Source organism: Camelus bactrianus, chromosome 17, assembly GCF_048773025.1.
Source record: "Camelus bactrianus isolate YW-2024 breed Bactrian camel chromosome 17, ASM4877302v1, whole genome shotgun sequence".
In the NCBI taxonomy this organism is placed as follows: domain Eukaryota; kingdom Metazoa; phylum Chordata; class Mammalia; order Artiodactyla; family Camelidae; genus Camelus; species Camelus bactrianus.
In genome coordinates, this window is record NC_133555.1 from 34,901,685 (window position 1) to 34,916,433 (window position 14,749).

At 55.8% G+C, this 14,749-nt stretch overlaps 2 protein-coding genes across 10 annotated transcripts; both read left to right on the forward strand.

The window, feature by feature from the left end:
* Nucleotides 1-781: 781 nt before the first annotated feature.
* Nucleotides 782-7,082, forward strand: LOC105083348 (antibacterial peptide PMAP-23-like). Of its 9 annotated transcripts, none has more exons than XM_074344974.1 (7): nucleotides 790-917; nucleotides 1,067-1,153; nucleotides 2,341-2,659; nucleotides 3,162-3,250; nucleotides 5,949-6,059; nucleotides 6,206-6,277; nucleotides 6,889-7,082. In XM_074344974.1, exons 3-7 carry the CDS (start codon nucleotides 2,605-2,607, stop codon nucleotides 7,006-7,008), a joined length of 447 nt encoding a protein of 148 aa, XP_074201075.1. In that variant the 5' UTR covers nucleotides 790-917; nucleotides 1,067-1,153; nucleotides 2,341-2,604; the 3' UTR covers nucleotides 7,009-7,082. The 9 variants fall into 9 exon arrangements, with proteins under 9 accessions (XP_074201077.1, XP_074201081.1, XP_074201075.1 ...); XM_074344975.1 differs by having other exon boundaries at nucleotides 5,952-6,059; XM_074344978.1 differs by having other exon boundaries at nucleotides 2,341-2,458.
* A 4,971-nt stretch (nucleotides 7,083-12,053) lies between these two features.
* LOC105083358 (protegrin-2-like) lies at nucleotides 12,054-14,384 on the forward strand. Its single transcript, XM_045509029.2, has 4 exons — nucleotides 12,054-12,334; nucleotides 12,956-13,063; nucleotides 13,200-13,271; nucleotides 13,853-14,384. The coding sequence occupies exons 1-4, from the start codon at nucleotides 12,137-12,139 to the stop codon at nucleotides 14,207-14,209; spliced, it is 735 nt and encodes a 244-aa protein (XP_045364985.2). The 5' UTR covers nucleotides 12,054-12,136; the 3' UTR covers nucleotides 14,210-14,384.
* The last annotated feature ends 365 nt before the right edge of the window (nucleotides 14,385-14,749 follow it).

The following is a 14,749-nucleotide window of genomic DNA, read 5'->3' on the forward strand; positions in this document are numbered from 1 at the left end:
CACCAACACACAGAGCCCCGTGTGTCAGAGGGACAGCGGGCGGGACCGTGCAGAGCATGGGCTCTGTAATCTGTCAGGCTCGTCTGTTCTTGGGGAGCAGGTGGGGCTGATTTCAGGCAGGTTAGAGGAACCCATGCTTCTCACTCTACGTCACCCCAGGTGAGGCAGGAAACCTCACAGAGGAAACCCAGGGACTGTGTCGTGTCTCTGCCACAGCATACAAGACTGCAAGAGCTACTTGTTAAAATTTCAGGATTTTCTGAGTTGGTCATTAAACTCTTGGTTGCTTGAAATCTGCCTTGGTGGAAGAATTTACAGCATGGAAATCAGCAAATGCTACACATCAGGCCCATCACAGCTGGTCCATCACTGTCCAACCTGAGAGAGGGCTCACTCATCAGGATGATATGGGCTGTGCTGATGTCATCTGTTTGCAGTTGTCTCCCAGGATTGCTGATCCTGCTTCAGGAGGGTGGGACATGGATGCTGATGGCTCTCAGGTGCCATATTCCCCGGCTTCAAGGCCTCCCCAAGAGAAGCCTGGGGGTTTTGTCCTCTCTGCCCCCATTCTGTGGCTGGTGACTGACTATGAGGGGACATCAGAGCCCAGCCCCTGCCTCAGTCACTCCTAAAGCAGGGGTGCAATTCTGGTTCCTGGGCTTTTCTAGGTGAGGCTGAAGCTGGGCTCAGAGGGAGCACCTCTCTGCTCAGTTCCTTCCTCTGCACAACCCTGCTCTCCTTCCCCTCCTGCTGACCACACCCCTCAATTAATCACATGACTCTGAATTCCCAGCTCAGGCCCTGCTTCTAGAGAACCGGCCTAGGATGGCGGTGGAGCTGTGTGGAGCCCGGCCAGCTCATCCCAGGTGGCTCGGGTGTGGGGCCTGACGTGGAGCTGAGAGAGAGGAGAGGCAGAGGTGTGCAGGGTAAGGGTGCGGGAGAGGAGTTGGGGCGGGGCAGCGCTGGCAGCCAAGGGGCCCTGAGGAGTTTACAAAGTGCTCAGAGTAGGACAGGAGGCCGAGAGCCCGGGGCGATGACTCCTAGTGGTTTCCCGGTGTTTGTGCAGATGTGGAGGCCACGGACCTCAGTGGGGGCAGCCTCAGAGATTTGGGGGCACAGAAGTCCCACGCAGTGAGGGGAGGAGAAGCAAGAGGTAAGGAAGACGGGAGGCCATGCATGGGGACACACAGGGGCTTCTCCTTCCCCCAGACCCCCACTGTGCCAGGGAGGGACACTGGGCTGTTATCAGGCAAGGTCCTTGTTGATGTGGCCCTTGACCCCCTCTTCTGAGGTCTCCGGAGTCATTTTCGGGGCCCCTATATGTGACAGGGCATTTCACATTGTCATGAATAGGGCAGAGAAAGAGAATTCTGAGGAGTATGGACATCTGAAAGCCATTGCTCCTCTGCCTGTGTGGCCCTAGGCAGAAGAAGAGATCTTTCTGGGCCTTTGTCTATCTGTAATTGGGACCCACATAGCCTAATTTGAGAGGATGGTCAATGGCTTAGCTTGAAAAACAAGGTCGAGTACCACATAGGGGCTGAATCTGAGGCGGAGGCTGATGGAGTCTAGGAGACCATAGTTAGTCTGGGTCCATCTCAGGGCACAGATCTGGCTCGTGTGTTGGAGCAGGGACCCAGACAGACACTTGGAATCCCCATCAGAGCAGCAGGAGGGAAATACATGTCATTCTGTCCTGAGCGAGCAGAACTGGCCCGTCTGCACGAGACTTTTGCGTCTGGTCCTTACTAGTCAGCAGCTGACACAGTGGGGGGCCTCCAGGCTTGCTCTGCTCCGACTGAGGGATGCCCGTGCCAGTCACATCCCGAGTCCTGTTCCCCAGCCCCATGGACTCTCTAGCTTCCGCCCGAGAGTGGGGGTTCCTTTTGTCCCATTCGCACCCCGTGTTCTCCTGTGTGTCACTCTGCCCCTGTGCCTACCCAGCCAGAGCAGGGAAGGATGCTGACAGGGGAGACAGGGGTTCACTGGGACTTTCAGGGCCCTGGCACTTCTATCTTCCTGGGCCTCTTCATTCACAGAATACTCTTAAAACTTGTATTATACAACTGCATTCATATAAACATGAATATAACCCAAGCTGCTTTTCATCTTATGTATTCATCAATATGTCAGTGTTTTCATCTGTGATTTTAAACAATTAAAAGTAAAACTTTATGTGCATCCCTAGATGTCTCAGGGGCTAGGAACGCTGCCTAGTGTGCTGACCGATAAGTGGGTCCTGGCAGGTGACGATCCTGTAGGCGCCCAGACACGCCTGCAGACACTAAATGCCTTCTGCTGTCTTTTCCAGGATGACTTAACCTCGTGGTTCTCTTTCAGCTCCTAGTTTCAGCTGAATTGGTCCATGGGAAAGAGGAAGCTGACCCTGAGCGGAGGGTCCTGACCCTCACCCTCGACCCAAATCCCTGCCTTCACAGCACCATGGCTGCCATTACAGGTCCCTGCAGAGGGCAGGGGGTAGGGGCTGAATCCTACCCCTTGTCCCTGTGAAAAGGACAGGTGGTGGGTCATCGAGGGGCATGACTCCATGTCCCCAGTCTGTCATTTTTTGAGTAGGAGGTCCTTGATGGAATGACGTAGCCCATGGGTCTCATTTTCCTCATCAAATGGGCAGTCAGAGCTGGTGGATATTTCCAAGGTTAGGGGCACAGTTTGGGGTTCTGGTCCAGTTCCATTGCTTTGGGGTCTCTGCAGTCTCACAGACAGGAAGGATGGTTGGGAGGAGAAAAGGAGCCGGGCCGTGCAGATCATGGCTCATTTCCTGAGGTTCTTAGCACGACGGGTGCATGAGGGTTTCTCAAGGATCAGATGTGGAGTCAGGGGCCAACCAACCTGGGGACAAGGGCAGAGGGGCCTTTCCTGAGAACACGTCTGCTCTGACAGGCTGTGAGGACAAACCAGGAAAGTCAGATGCTAGAGGCAGGGACAGCACACCCCCATCCAGGCAGTTGTAGTCTGAGGACCTGACAGGCGACATTCCAAGGACCCAGACTGCGGTCCAAAGTCTGAGCAAACGCAAAGGTGCAGAGGCAGGAAAGCACAGAGAGGATTTCAAGGGGATCTGATACCCGGTCACCGTGGGTTTTGCTAGTTATTTTCTACTGCAATCACCTCCTTTTCTTCCTCCTTCTTGGGAAAAGGATACAGCTTGACCAAGAGGCCACTGGGGCAACACCCGGACTGTGACACCAGGTTGCACAGAAGCCCCTCTCTCCTTCCTTTTCGAAGGGTGAGTGCGAAACCAGCACATCCGACCAGGCTGTTACCTTCTGAGGTGCCCCATTCCGTTGCCCAGAGTCCCCAGGTCACAGGTGGCCATGGCCTATCCCAGGCCTTCAGTCTCAGGGCCATTCCATGGGACACTGGATTAGAATTGGCATCTGGTCTCTGGGATCCTCTAACACATCGGCTCATTCACTTTCCCAGCTGGACCCCCTCCTCCTCCCTCTCTGGCCACTCCATCCTGGTGTCTCAACCTGAGCCCTGGAGAGGGAGTACCTTGGGGACAAGTCAGAAGAGACTTTGTGAGGCTGTGGGAGCTAAGATGGGGAGTTGCTGTTTCTCTGGTTGAAGGTCAGATAAGGCTTCACAAAACGAAAAGTCACGGCAGTCAGAGGGATCAGGTGTAGCGATATGAGAAGAGCAGAGGCTCCGAGGGGCCTGAGAGGTTGGGGTGGACGTGGCGGCCTGACACAGGGTTTTGCAGGTGAGCACCTGAGGACAACCTGATCCAGACCCTGAGCCACTGACTCAAGGCGGGAGGTTTGATGGACCCCTGGACAATGGCAGGGAACACTGGGCTGTGGTGTGGGAAGAGCCTGGAACCAGAAAAGGTGGAGTCTGGAGGTTGTGGCTACACTTCAGAGGAGAGGAGATGGTGGTAGGACAGGGCAGGGGTGACAGTGGGGACAGGGAGGGCCCTCAGAGGAAGGAGCAGGTGGGGTTCCCAGGCTCTCAGCTCAGGGCTCCCGTGAGGGCTCCTAGCCAACAGCCCCAGACAGCCCTGTGCTGACAACCAGGAGTGTTCACAGGAGTGTTGCCTCGGACACACAGACCAGTGATGTGTGTCCCTGATAACTAGTATCTGAGGAAGGGATGTGCCCAGAATGCATGAGAACTGCTTTGAGAAGCTGTACAGATCACGTGTGCAAGCCCTGCAGTAAAAGTTTTATTAAAAGTTGAGTACTTAGATTAGACAGAGCAGGAGGCACCCGGGAGGCCAGGAAGTGGACCCAGGAAGGTGGTCCCAGGGGAGAATGGGGGAGGGGGCAGTTTCAGTAGACAGAGGGGTCCCTGGCACCTGTGAAGGCAAGGACAAGGCTTCAGCATGGCCGTTGTATCATTCGAAAGCTGTTAAGCAGGCATGGACCTTGAGTTGAAAGAGGAGAAATAGTGGGGTCAGAGTGTAGATGAGCCTTCTCTTACTGGCTGTCTGGGTAAGGGGAACAGTGTGCATCTGGAAGGGGCTGGGACAGGACATTTTTAGAGTGAAGAAGGCAAAGGAGAAGAATCCAGAAGAGGGGACAGTGGAGGAGATGCCCTGACTGGCTGAAGGCTGGGTCCGCAGAATAGGACGGTGTGGCCCTGATGTCTGCCTAGGGAGTGGATGGGTGTGAAAGGCACTAGATGGGGGTGGTCCTGCCATCTATTCATCATATGTTAACTGAGTGCCTGTTGGGGACCAGGAGGCCCAGGAGCTGGAGGTTGTGTGGTGAATACACTCTTTCAGCCTGATTCAGAGGAGGTCACAATGAGGAGGCCGAGAGGGTGTAGGACACAGCCTGCTCCCTCCGTCTCCTGGAGGATTCATCCTTCTGGAGTAACCCTGCCCAAAAAACTCCCCATGGGGCCCAGGAGAGGCCAAGATGTTGTCAGAGAGATGGAGAAACCATTTCTTCACCTTGCACAGGAGGCAGACCTCACCCACTGCCCAGCAATCCCCTGAGGCAAGAGCGGGGCCTGAGGCAAGTCCAGCTCACACCCTGTCCGGGGGCAGGGATGGGGCAGGTGGGGAAGGCTCCTGCTTGAGCTATTGCATCAGGCCCAGGCTGAGCATAAAGGAGGGTCCTGTGGGCTGGGAGGAGGCAGACTCGGGGACCATGGAGACCCAGAGGGCCAGCCTCTCCCTGGGCCGCTGGCCACTGTGGCTACTGCTGCTGGGACTAGCGGTGCCTTGGGCAAGCGCCCAGGCCCTGAGCTATAGGGAGGCGGTGCTTCGAGCTGTGGATCGCCTCAATGAGCAGTCCTCAGACCCCAATCTCTACCGCCTCCTGGAGCTGGACCTGCCGCCCAAGGCTGTGAGTCGGGGAGGGGCTGGGGAGGGAGGCGTCTCCGGCCAGGCTTGGCCACACTGTCCCTCCCTTTGCTCGCGCTGTACCTCCTGTCAGGAAGGCACCTCTCCCTCTAAGTGGGATCCCACTCTACAGAAATCCTCCCAGAGCTGGGTCCCCTCCCCTTGTGAGAGCCTTCTGCCTGGCATCTGTGCTGTGGGAACAGAGCCCTGACAGTCCGCTCAGGCTCTAGGGACTCCTGGGGGCTCCAGGGATACGCTGGGGTCACTCGCTTTGGGATGTGACTTCCCTGCTTCCAATCCCCTGTGCACCCCATTGTCTCCCCACCAGGGAAGGGCTGTGCTCAGCCTGGGGTGTTCCAGTGACAAGATCTTTCCCTGTAGGTGTCCCATGACTTCCCTCAGCCCCTCCAAGGGGATCTGCCCCTCAGGAGAGCCGGTCTGAGGTCCCCTCCTGCTCCCTGTGTGCCTGGGAGCCCAGGACCAGGCTGTGACCTCCTCTCCTCTGCACCCAGCTCCCAGCCCAGGGCCAGGCACATGGACCTGCTCTCAAAGGGGCTTGTCCTGCTGGGGGCAGGGACACAGGTCACACATAGAAGCATGAGCCTGAGCCAGTCTCCCCACTTTGATCCTTCAGCAGGACGAGGACCTAGATGCCCCGAAGCCTGTGAGCTTCACGGTGAAGGAGACCGTGTGTCCCAGGAGGACACAGCTGCCTCCGGAGCAGTGTGACTTCAAGGAGAATGGGGTGAGGCTGGGGGCTTAGGGCGCTGGTGGATGCCTCCCAAGACCCGAACAGAAGGCTTGGGGCGCGTGGTGGTTAGCAGCCCCTGGGGTGAGGAAGGGTGTTTATGGCTCAGGGGTTCCAGTCTGACCTGGAGTCTCCCCTTCCAGGTGGTGAAACAGTGTTTGGGGACAGTCAACCTGTACCAGCTCAGAGACAACTTCGATATAACATGTAATGAGGTGAGTGACCCCTTCTGGGCTGTAGGAGCTATTGTTGGAGGTGGTGTGTGGAACAGCCTTTGGGCCAATTCCCCTCTGTGCCATCCCTGTAGCGACAGGAGAGCCCTCCTCCCCTGGCTCGCCCTCATCCGAGCCCCAGGTCTCCAGGCCGGGCTCTGCAATCCCTTAGAGCAGTGGTTCTCTCATTGGGCTCCCCTCTTGGCAACTAGAGAAAAAGGCTGATTCTCAGGCATGACTCAGACCTACGGAAGCATTGTCTGTGTTGGAGCCCAGTAATTTCTATTTTAAGAGCCCTTCTGAGGGATTTCTGAGTGTGCTGAAGCTTGAGAGGCAGTGACTAGAGACAGGACCTTTCTGCCCCTGCTCCCGTCCAGCTTTTCTGAGATGGGTTTGTGCCCCTGGGAAGCCCCCTGTCATCTCTGGACCTTGGTCCTCATCTGTCTGTGGGAGAGATGATTCAACCACGTGCTCCAAGTGACACAGCCAAGGAGGTCAAATGGTGCCTTAACTCTCCTTCGGTGTTCCAAGATGGAAGATTTTCAGGTGGGGAGGGATCTGGTCTTGTCCCTAAGTCAATCCTCACAAGAATCCTGTTTTTTTCTGCTGCACAGCTCCAAAGTGTCGGGTTATTTGGCCGGATTCGTGATTCCATCCGTAAGCGTGTGAACAGGGTTCGAGATGCGATTGGGAAAGTAATCGGATACGTTGGTGATAAAATTCGCCCAGGGTAGAGTCCTAATGATCACCTAACTCTGGCTCAGTTGTTCAAACTCTGGAAAATAAATTCTTATGAATTTCAAATTCACCTATCTCTTGTCCTACTCTTACCAGTGGTCCTTAACCCCCATTGCCCTCTTGTGTGTGTGTGTGTGTGTGTGTGTGTGTGTGTGTGTGTGTGTGTGTGTGTGCGTGCGTGCTCACTTTTTGAACACAGAGATGGGTGTGGCAGCTGTTCCTTCCAGGATGGCGGGGAGAGGCAGCAGGGCCGGGAGGGAAAGGACAGGGCTCCATTCCCAGGAACCCCATGCCCTTCACATTCCCCTGCCCTCCTCCTCCTCCACCCAGTAGGGGCTTAAGGAGACCTAGTCTGTGTGCAGTGCTGCTGGGGATGCTGTTCCTGCTGGTATGGAGGTGACAGTCCAGGAGGACCAGGTCGCTTGTTAATCACTCGGGGAGACACAGCTCTGTCTCCTGCTGGCGGGCTCTAGGGTCAGCCTGAAGGTAAAATGTCCAGATTGCTCGACTTCCCTCACAATCTGAACTCTGCAAGAGCCCACCCTTCCTGGCTTTTGCTCTGGGCATTGAGACACATCAGTCTTTCTTCTGTGGGGTCTCAGATTTCAGGTGTGGGCTTGTGTTCAGGGATCCAATGGTACCACAATTGGCACCATTAGAAGCAAGCCTCCTGCTCATCGGGGTGAAGGGCTCTGCCTGAGTGAGAGACACAAACAGTGACACACAGGCCACATGTCTGTTTGCCTGGGGGTTTCAGACACTGTCCCTGTCCTGCCCACTCCCCACTCTGTAGCTGACCTTTGTTGGGGGGCAGACTGGAATCACGGGGGAGGCGGCAGTCCCGGGAGCAGCCTCAACCAACCATCGCTGGGACTTTTCCCTCATTGGTGGAAACGTCTCTTCTGTTCCTCACTCCTTGGGGGGCCCACTCCCAGATGTGTCCCCCCTCCCTGAGGTCCCCAGCTGGGTGGAGCCCCTGTCCCCACTTCAGTGACCTGTCTATTGACTTGTCCTCTTCTGATGTCGATTCTGCCCGGTCTCACATCTCTATTTTCCTGCTGGTGCTTCAAAGGAATCGCCTCCCAGAGCACCTGCTTCCTCTTGAATGCTGGCCTGAGCTCTGCTCCTGGGCCGACCTGCACCAACACACAGAGCCCCGTGTGTCAGAGGGACAGCGGGCGGGACCGCGCAGAGCATGGGCTCTGTAATCTGTCAGGCTCGTCTGTTCTTGGGGAGCAGGTGGGCCTGATTTGAGGCAGGTTAGAGGAACCCATGCTTCTCACTTTACATCACCCCAGGTGAGGCAGGAAACCTCACAGAGGAAACCCAGGGACTGTGTCGTGTCTCTGCCACAGCATACAAGACTGCAAGAGCTACTTGTTAAAATTTCAGGATTTTCTGAGTTGGTCATTAAACTCTTGGTTGCTTGAAATCTGCCTTGGTGGAAGAATTTACAGCATGGAAATCAGCAAATGCTACACATCAGGCCCATCACAGCTGGTCCATCACTGTCCAACCTGAGAGAGGGCTCACTCATCAGGATGATATGGGCTGTGCTGATGTCATCTGTTTGCAGTTGTCTCCCAGGATTGCTGATCCTGCTTCAGGAGGGTGGGACATGGATGCTGATGGCTCTCAGGTGCCATATTCCCCGGCTTCAAGGCCTCCCCAAGAGAAGCCTGGGGGTTTTGTCCTCTCTGCCCCCATTCTGTGGCTGGTGACTGACTATGAGGGGACATCAGAGCCCAGCCCCTGCCTCAGTCACTCCTAAAGCAGGGGTGCAATTCTGGTTCCTGGGCTTTTCTAGGTGAGGCTGAAGCTGGGCTCAGAGGGAGCACCTCTCTGCTCAGCTCCTTCCTCTGCACAACCCTGCTCTCCTCCCCCTCCTGCTGACCACACCCCTCAATTAATCACATGACTCTGAATTCCCAGCTCAGGCCCTGCTTCTAGAGAAGTGGCCTAGGATGGCGGTGGAGCTGTGTGGAGCCCGGCCAGCTCATCCCAGGTGGCTCGGGTGTGGGGCCTGACGTGGAGCTGAGAGAGAGGAGAGGCAGAGGTGTGCAGGGTAAGGGTGCGGGAGAGGAGTTGGGGCGGGGCAGCGCTGGCAGCCAAGGGGCCCTGAGGAGTTTACAAAGTGCTCAGAGTAGGACAGGAGGCCGAGAGCCCGGGGTGATGACTCCTAGTGGTTTCCCGGTGTTTGTGCAGATGTGGAGGCCACGGACCTCAGTGGGGGCAGCCTCAGAGATTTGGGGGCACAGAAGTCCCACGCAGTGAGGGGAGGAGAAGCAAGAGGTAAGGAAGAGGGGAGGCCATGCATGGGGACACACAGGGGCTTCTCCTTCCCCCAGACCCCCGCTGTGCCAGGGAGGGACACTGGGCTGTTATCAGGCAAGGTCCTTGTTGATGTGGCCCTTGACCCCCTCTTCTGAGGTCTCCGGAGTCATTTTCGGGGCCCCTATATGTGACAGGGCACTTCACATTGTCATGAATAGGGCAGAGAAAGAGAATTCTGAGGAGTATGGACATCTGAAAGCCATTGCTCCTCTGCCTGTGTGGCCCTAGGCAGAAGAAGAGATCTTTCTGGGCCTTTGTCTATCTGTAATTGGGACCCACATAGCCTAATTTGAGAGGATGGTCAATGGCTTAGCTTGAAAAACAAGGTCGAGTACCACATAGGGGCTGAATCTGAGGCGGAGGCTGATGGAGTCTAGGAGACCATAGTTAGTCTGGGTCCATCTCAGGGCACAGATCTGGCTCGTGTGTCGGAGCAGGGACCCAGAGAGACACTTGGAATCCCCATCAGAACAGCAGGAGGGAAATACATGTCATTCTGTCCTGAGCGAGCAGAACTGGCCCGTCTGCACGAGCCTTTAGCGTCTGGTCCTTACTAGTCAGCAGCTGACACAGTGGGGGGCCTCCAGGCTTGCTGTGCTCCGACTGAGGGATGCCCGTGCCAGTCACATCCCGAGTCCTGTTCCCCAGCCCCATGGACTCTCTAGCATCAGCCCGAGAGTGGGGGTTCCTTGTGTCCCATTCGCACCCCCTGTTCTCCTGTGTGTCACTCTGCCCCTGTGCCTACCCAGCCAGAGCAGGGAAGGATGCTGACAGGGGAGACAGGGGTACACTGGGACTTTCAGGGCCCTGGCACTTCTATCTTCCTGGGCCTCTTCATTCACAGAATACTCTTAAAACTTGTATTATACAACTGCATTCATATAAACATGAATATAACCCAAGCTGCTTTTCATCTTATGTATTCATCAATATGTCAGTGTTTTCATCTGTGATTTTAAACAATTAAAAGTGAAACTTTCTGTGGATCCCTAGATGTCTCAGGGGCTAGGACCGCTGCCTAGTGTGCTGACCGATAAGTGGGTCCTGGCAGGTGACGATCCTGTAGGCGCCCAGACACGCCTGCAGACACTAAATGCCTTCTGCTGTCTTTTCCAGGATGACTTAACCTCGTAGTTCTCTTTCAGCTCCTAGTTTCAGCTGAATTGGTCCATGGGAAAGAGGAAGCTGACCCTGAGCGGAGGGTCCTGACCCTCACCCTCGACCCAAATCCCTGCCTTCACAGCACCATGGCTGCCATTACAGGTCCCTGCAGAGGGCAGGGGGTAGGGGCTGAATCCTACCCCTTGTCCCTGTGAAAAGGACAGGTGGTGGGTCATTGAGGGGCATGACTCCATGTCCCCAGTCTGTCATTTTTTGAGTAGGAGGTCCTTGATGGAATGACGTAGCCCATGGGTCTCATTTTCCTCATCAACTGGGCAGTCAGAGAGCTTGTTGATATTCCCCCATATTTGGGGTACTATTTCGGACAGTGGTGCACTTCCATTTCCTTGGTGTCTCATGGATAGGAAGGATGTCTGGGGAGAGAAAAGGAATGATGTCCGTGGAGGATCATGGCTTACTCCCTGAGTTTATCGGGGTAATGGGTGCATGAGGGTTTCTCAAGAACCAGATGTGGAGTCAGGGTCTAACCTGCCTGGGCACTAGGGCTATGGGGTCTTTCCTGAGAAGACCTCTCCTCTGACAGGCTGTGAGGACAAACCAGGGAAGTCAGATGCTAGAGGCTGGGACAGCACACCCCCATCCAGGCAGTTGCAGTCTGAAGTCCTGAAAGGGGACACTCCATGGACCCAGGGAAGGATGAGGAATGGAAGTTCAGTCTAAAGTCTGAACAAACGCAAAGGTGCAGAGGCAGGAGAGCAGACTGAAGATTTCAGGGGGACCTGACACCCAGTAACCGTGAGTATTGCTAGTTATTTTCTACTGTATTCACCTTCTTTTCCATCTCTGACTTGGGAAAATGATACAGCTTGACGAAGATGCCACTGGGGCAACACCTGGACTGTGACACCAGGTTCCCCAGAAGCCCCTCTCTCCTTCCTTCTCCAAGGCTGAGTGTGCAACCAGTGCATCTGTCCAGGCTGTCACATTCTGAGGTGCCCCATCCGATTGCCCAGAGTTCCATAGGTCAAAGAAAGCCAAGAGGTAACTCAGGCTTTCGATCACAGGGCCATTCCATGGGAGACTGAATTAGAATTGACATCACGGTCTCTAGGCCGCTCTGACATATCGACTCATTCATTTTCCCAGCTGGGCCCCCTCCTCCTCCCACACCGGCCGCTCCATCCTGGTGTCTCAACTTGAGCCCTGGATAGGGAGTACCTTGGGGACAAGTCAGAAGAGACTTCGTGAGGCTGTGGGAGCCGAGATGGGGAGTTGCTGTTTCTCTGGTTGGATGTCAGCCTGATTCTGAGGAGGTCACAGTGAGGAGGCCGAGAGGGTGTAGGACACAGCCTGGTCCCTCTGTCTCCTGCAGGACTCAACCCTCTGGAGCAACCCTGCCCATGAAAGTCCCCACGGGGCCCAGGAGAGGCTGAGATGTTGTCAGGGAGATGGAGAAACCATTTCTTCACCTTGCACAGGAGGCAGACCTCACCCACTGCCCAGCAATCCCCTGAGGCAAGAGCGGGGCCTGAGGCAAGTCCAGCTCACACCCTGGCAGGGGGCAGGGATGGGGCAGGTGGGGAAAGCTCCTGCTTGAGCAATTGCATCAGGCCCAGGCTGAGCATAAAGGAGGGTCCTGTGGGCTGGGAGGAGGCAGACTCGGGGACCATGGAGACCCAGAGGGCCAGCCTCTCCCTGGGCCACTGGCCACTGTGGCTACTGCTGCTGGGACTAGCGGTGCCTTGGGCCAGCGCCCAGGCCCTGAGCTATAGGGAGGCGGTGCTTCGAGCTGTGGATCGCCTCAATGAGCAGTCCTCAGACCCCAATCTCTACCGCCTCTTGGAGCTGGACCTGCCGCCCAAGGCTGTGAGTCGGGGAGGGGCTGAGAAGGGAGGCGTCTCCCGCCAGGCTTAGCCACACTGTCCCTCCCTTTGCTCGTGCTGTACCTCCTGTCAGGAAGGCACCTCTCCCTGTAGGTGGGATCCCACCTATCACAGAAATCCTCCCAGAGCTGGGTCCCCTCTCGTTGTGAAAGCCTTCTGCCTGGCATCTCTGCTGTGGGAACAGAGCCCTGACAACCCGCTCAGGCTCCAGGGACTCCTGGGGGCTCCAGGGATACGCCGGGGTCACTGGCTCTGGGATGTGACTTCCCCTGTGCACACCATTGTCTCCTTTCCAGGGAAGGGCTGTGCTCAGCCTGGAGGTTCCAGTGACAAGGTCTTTCCCTGCAGGTGTCCGCTGACTTCCCTCACCCCTCTAAGGGGGAGCTGCCCCTCAGGAGAGCCGGTCTGAGGTCCCCTCCTGCTCCCTGTGCGCCTGGGAGCCCAGGACCAGGCTGTGTCCTCCTCCCCTCTGCACCCAGCTCCCAGCCCAGGGCCAGGCACATGGGAGGGGCTGTCAAGGGGGCTGTCCTGCTGGGGGCAGGGACACAGGTCACACAAAGAAGCATGAGCCTGAGCCAGTCTCCCCACTTTGATCCTTGAGCAGGACGAGAACCCAGATGCCCCAAAGCCTGTGAGCTTCACGGTGAAGGAGACCGTGTGTCCCAGGAGTACACAGCAGCCAACGGAGCAGTGTGCCTTCAAGGAGAATGGGGTGAGGCTGGGGGCACTGGCGGATGCCTCCCAAGGACCTGAACAGGAGGGTCCAAAGGAAGGCTTGCAGCCCCTGTGGTGAGGCTGGGTGGTTATGGTTCAGGGCTTCCAGTCTGACCTGGAGTCTCCCCTTCTAGCTGGTGAAACAGTGTGTGGGGACAGTCACTCTGGACCAGTCCAAGGACCAAAAGGACATCACCTGTGATAAGGTTAATGACTCCTTCTGGGCTGTAGGGGCTACTTGTAGGAGTGGGGTGTGGAACATCTTTTGGACCAATTCCCTTCTGTGCCATCACTTTAAGGGGAGGAAATTCCTCCTCCCCTGGCTCCCCCTCACCAGAGCCCCAGGTCTCCAGGCTGGGCTCTGGAATCCCTTACAGCAGTGGTTCTCTCAGTGGGCTCCCCACTTGGGAACTAGAGAAAATGGCTGATTCTCTGGCCCCACTGAGATCTACCCAATTAGTTTGAGGTGGGTGCCAGCAATTCTTATTTTAAGGCTTCCTGGGCATCCTGACTGCTTGAAAGGCACTGACTAGAGTAATGGACTTTCTGCCCCTGCTCCCATCCAGCTTTGCTGGGATGGGCTTGTGCCCCTGGGAAGCCCCTTATCATCTCTGGAACCAGTGTCCTCATCTGTGCGTGGGTGAGGTGATATGCTCCTAATGTCACAGGCAGAGGTGAACTGGGGACCCAAGTTCCTGGAGTCCACCTGGAATGTGGTTCAGTGTGGAGAGAAGGGCCTTGTGATTGTGGCCCAGTTAGTACAAGAAAACTTTCTTTTGATCCACAGGCCCGGAGATTTCGCCCGCTACCCTTTCTACCGCCGAGGATACCACGGCAGAGGTTCCCTGCGCCAAATTTCCCTCCGCCAAATTTCCCTCCTCCTCGGTTTCCTCCACCAAATTTCCCTCCGCCAAATTTCCCTCCGCCAAATTTCCCTCCTCCTGAGTTTCCTCTGCCAAATTTCCCTCTGCCAAATTTCCCTCCGCCAAATTTCCCTCCTCCTCGGTTTCCTCCGCCAAATTTCCCTCCGCCAAATTTCCCTCCGCCAAATTTCCCTCCTCCTGAGTTTCCTCTGCCAAATTTCCCTCCACCAAATTTCCCTCCTCCTGAGTTTCCTCTGCCAAATTTCCCCCCTCCCATCTAATTACCCCTGCCAAATTTGCATTCCCATTCAGCCCGCCAAGATTTGCTACAAGAAGGTGAAAGATTTACAGATAACTCCTGTATAAGGGCATTTAGCGAATCAGAGGCCCGGGGAGACTCCTAAGGGTCTGCTTTGCCCTGGGTCAGGATTTGAAAAATAAATTCTTGTGAAAACAGTTTGCTCCAGGCTTCACTTTTACTTTTCTCCTCTCCTCCCACTTACCAGGACCAAGTACTTAACTGTGGCAGGCCGTGTGCGCTCGTGCGTGCGTGCGTGTGTGCATGTGCGTGTGTGTTTTCATGAGGTGGGAAGCCCCATGAAAAAGACGGTAAGACCCCCAGGTAGGGGTACTACCCTCCTGCCAGCACAATTCAGTTTCCTGGCCCAGTGGCATTATCTCGCTATTTAAACTCTGAAATGGCTTACTTCTAGGAAAGCGGAACTTACCCATTAGATTCTACTGGTTCTCTGAGCTAACTCCTGATTGGTCCATTTGTAGTGCTTCATCTGCATGGAGCTCACTCCTGATTTGTCCATTTC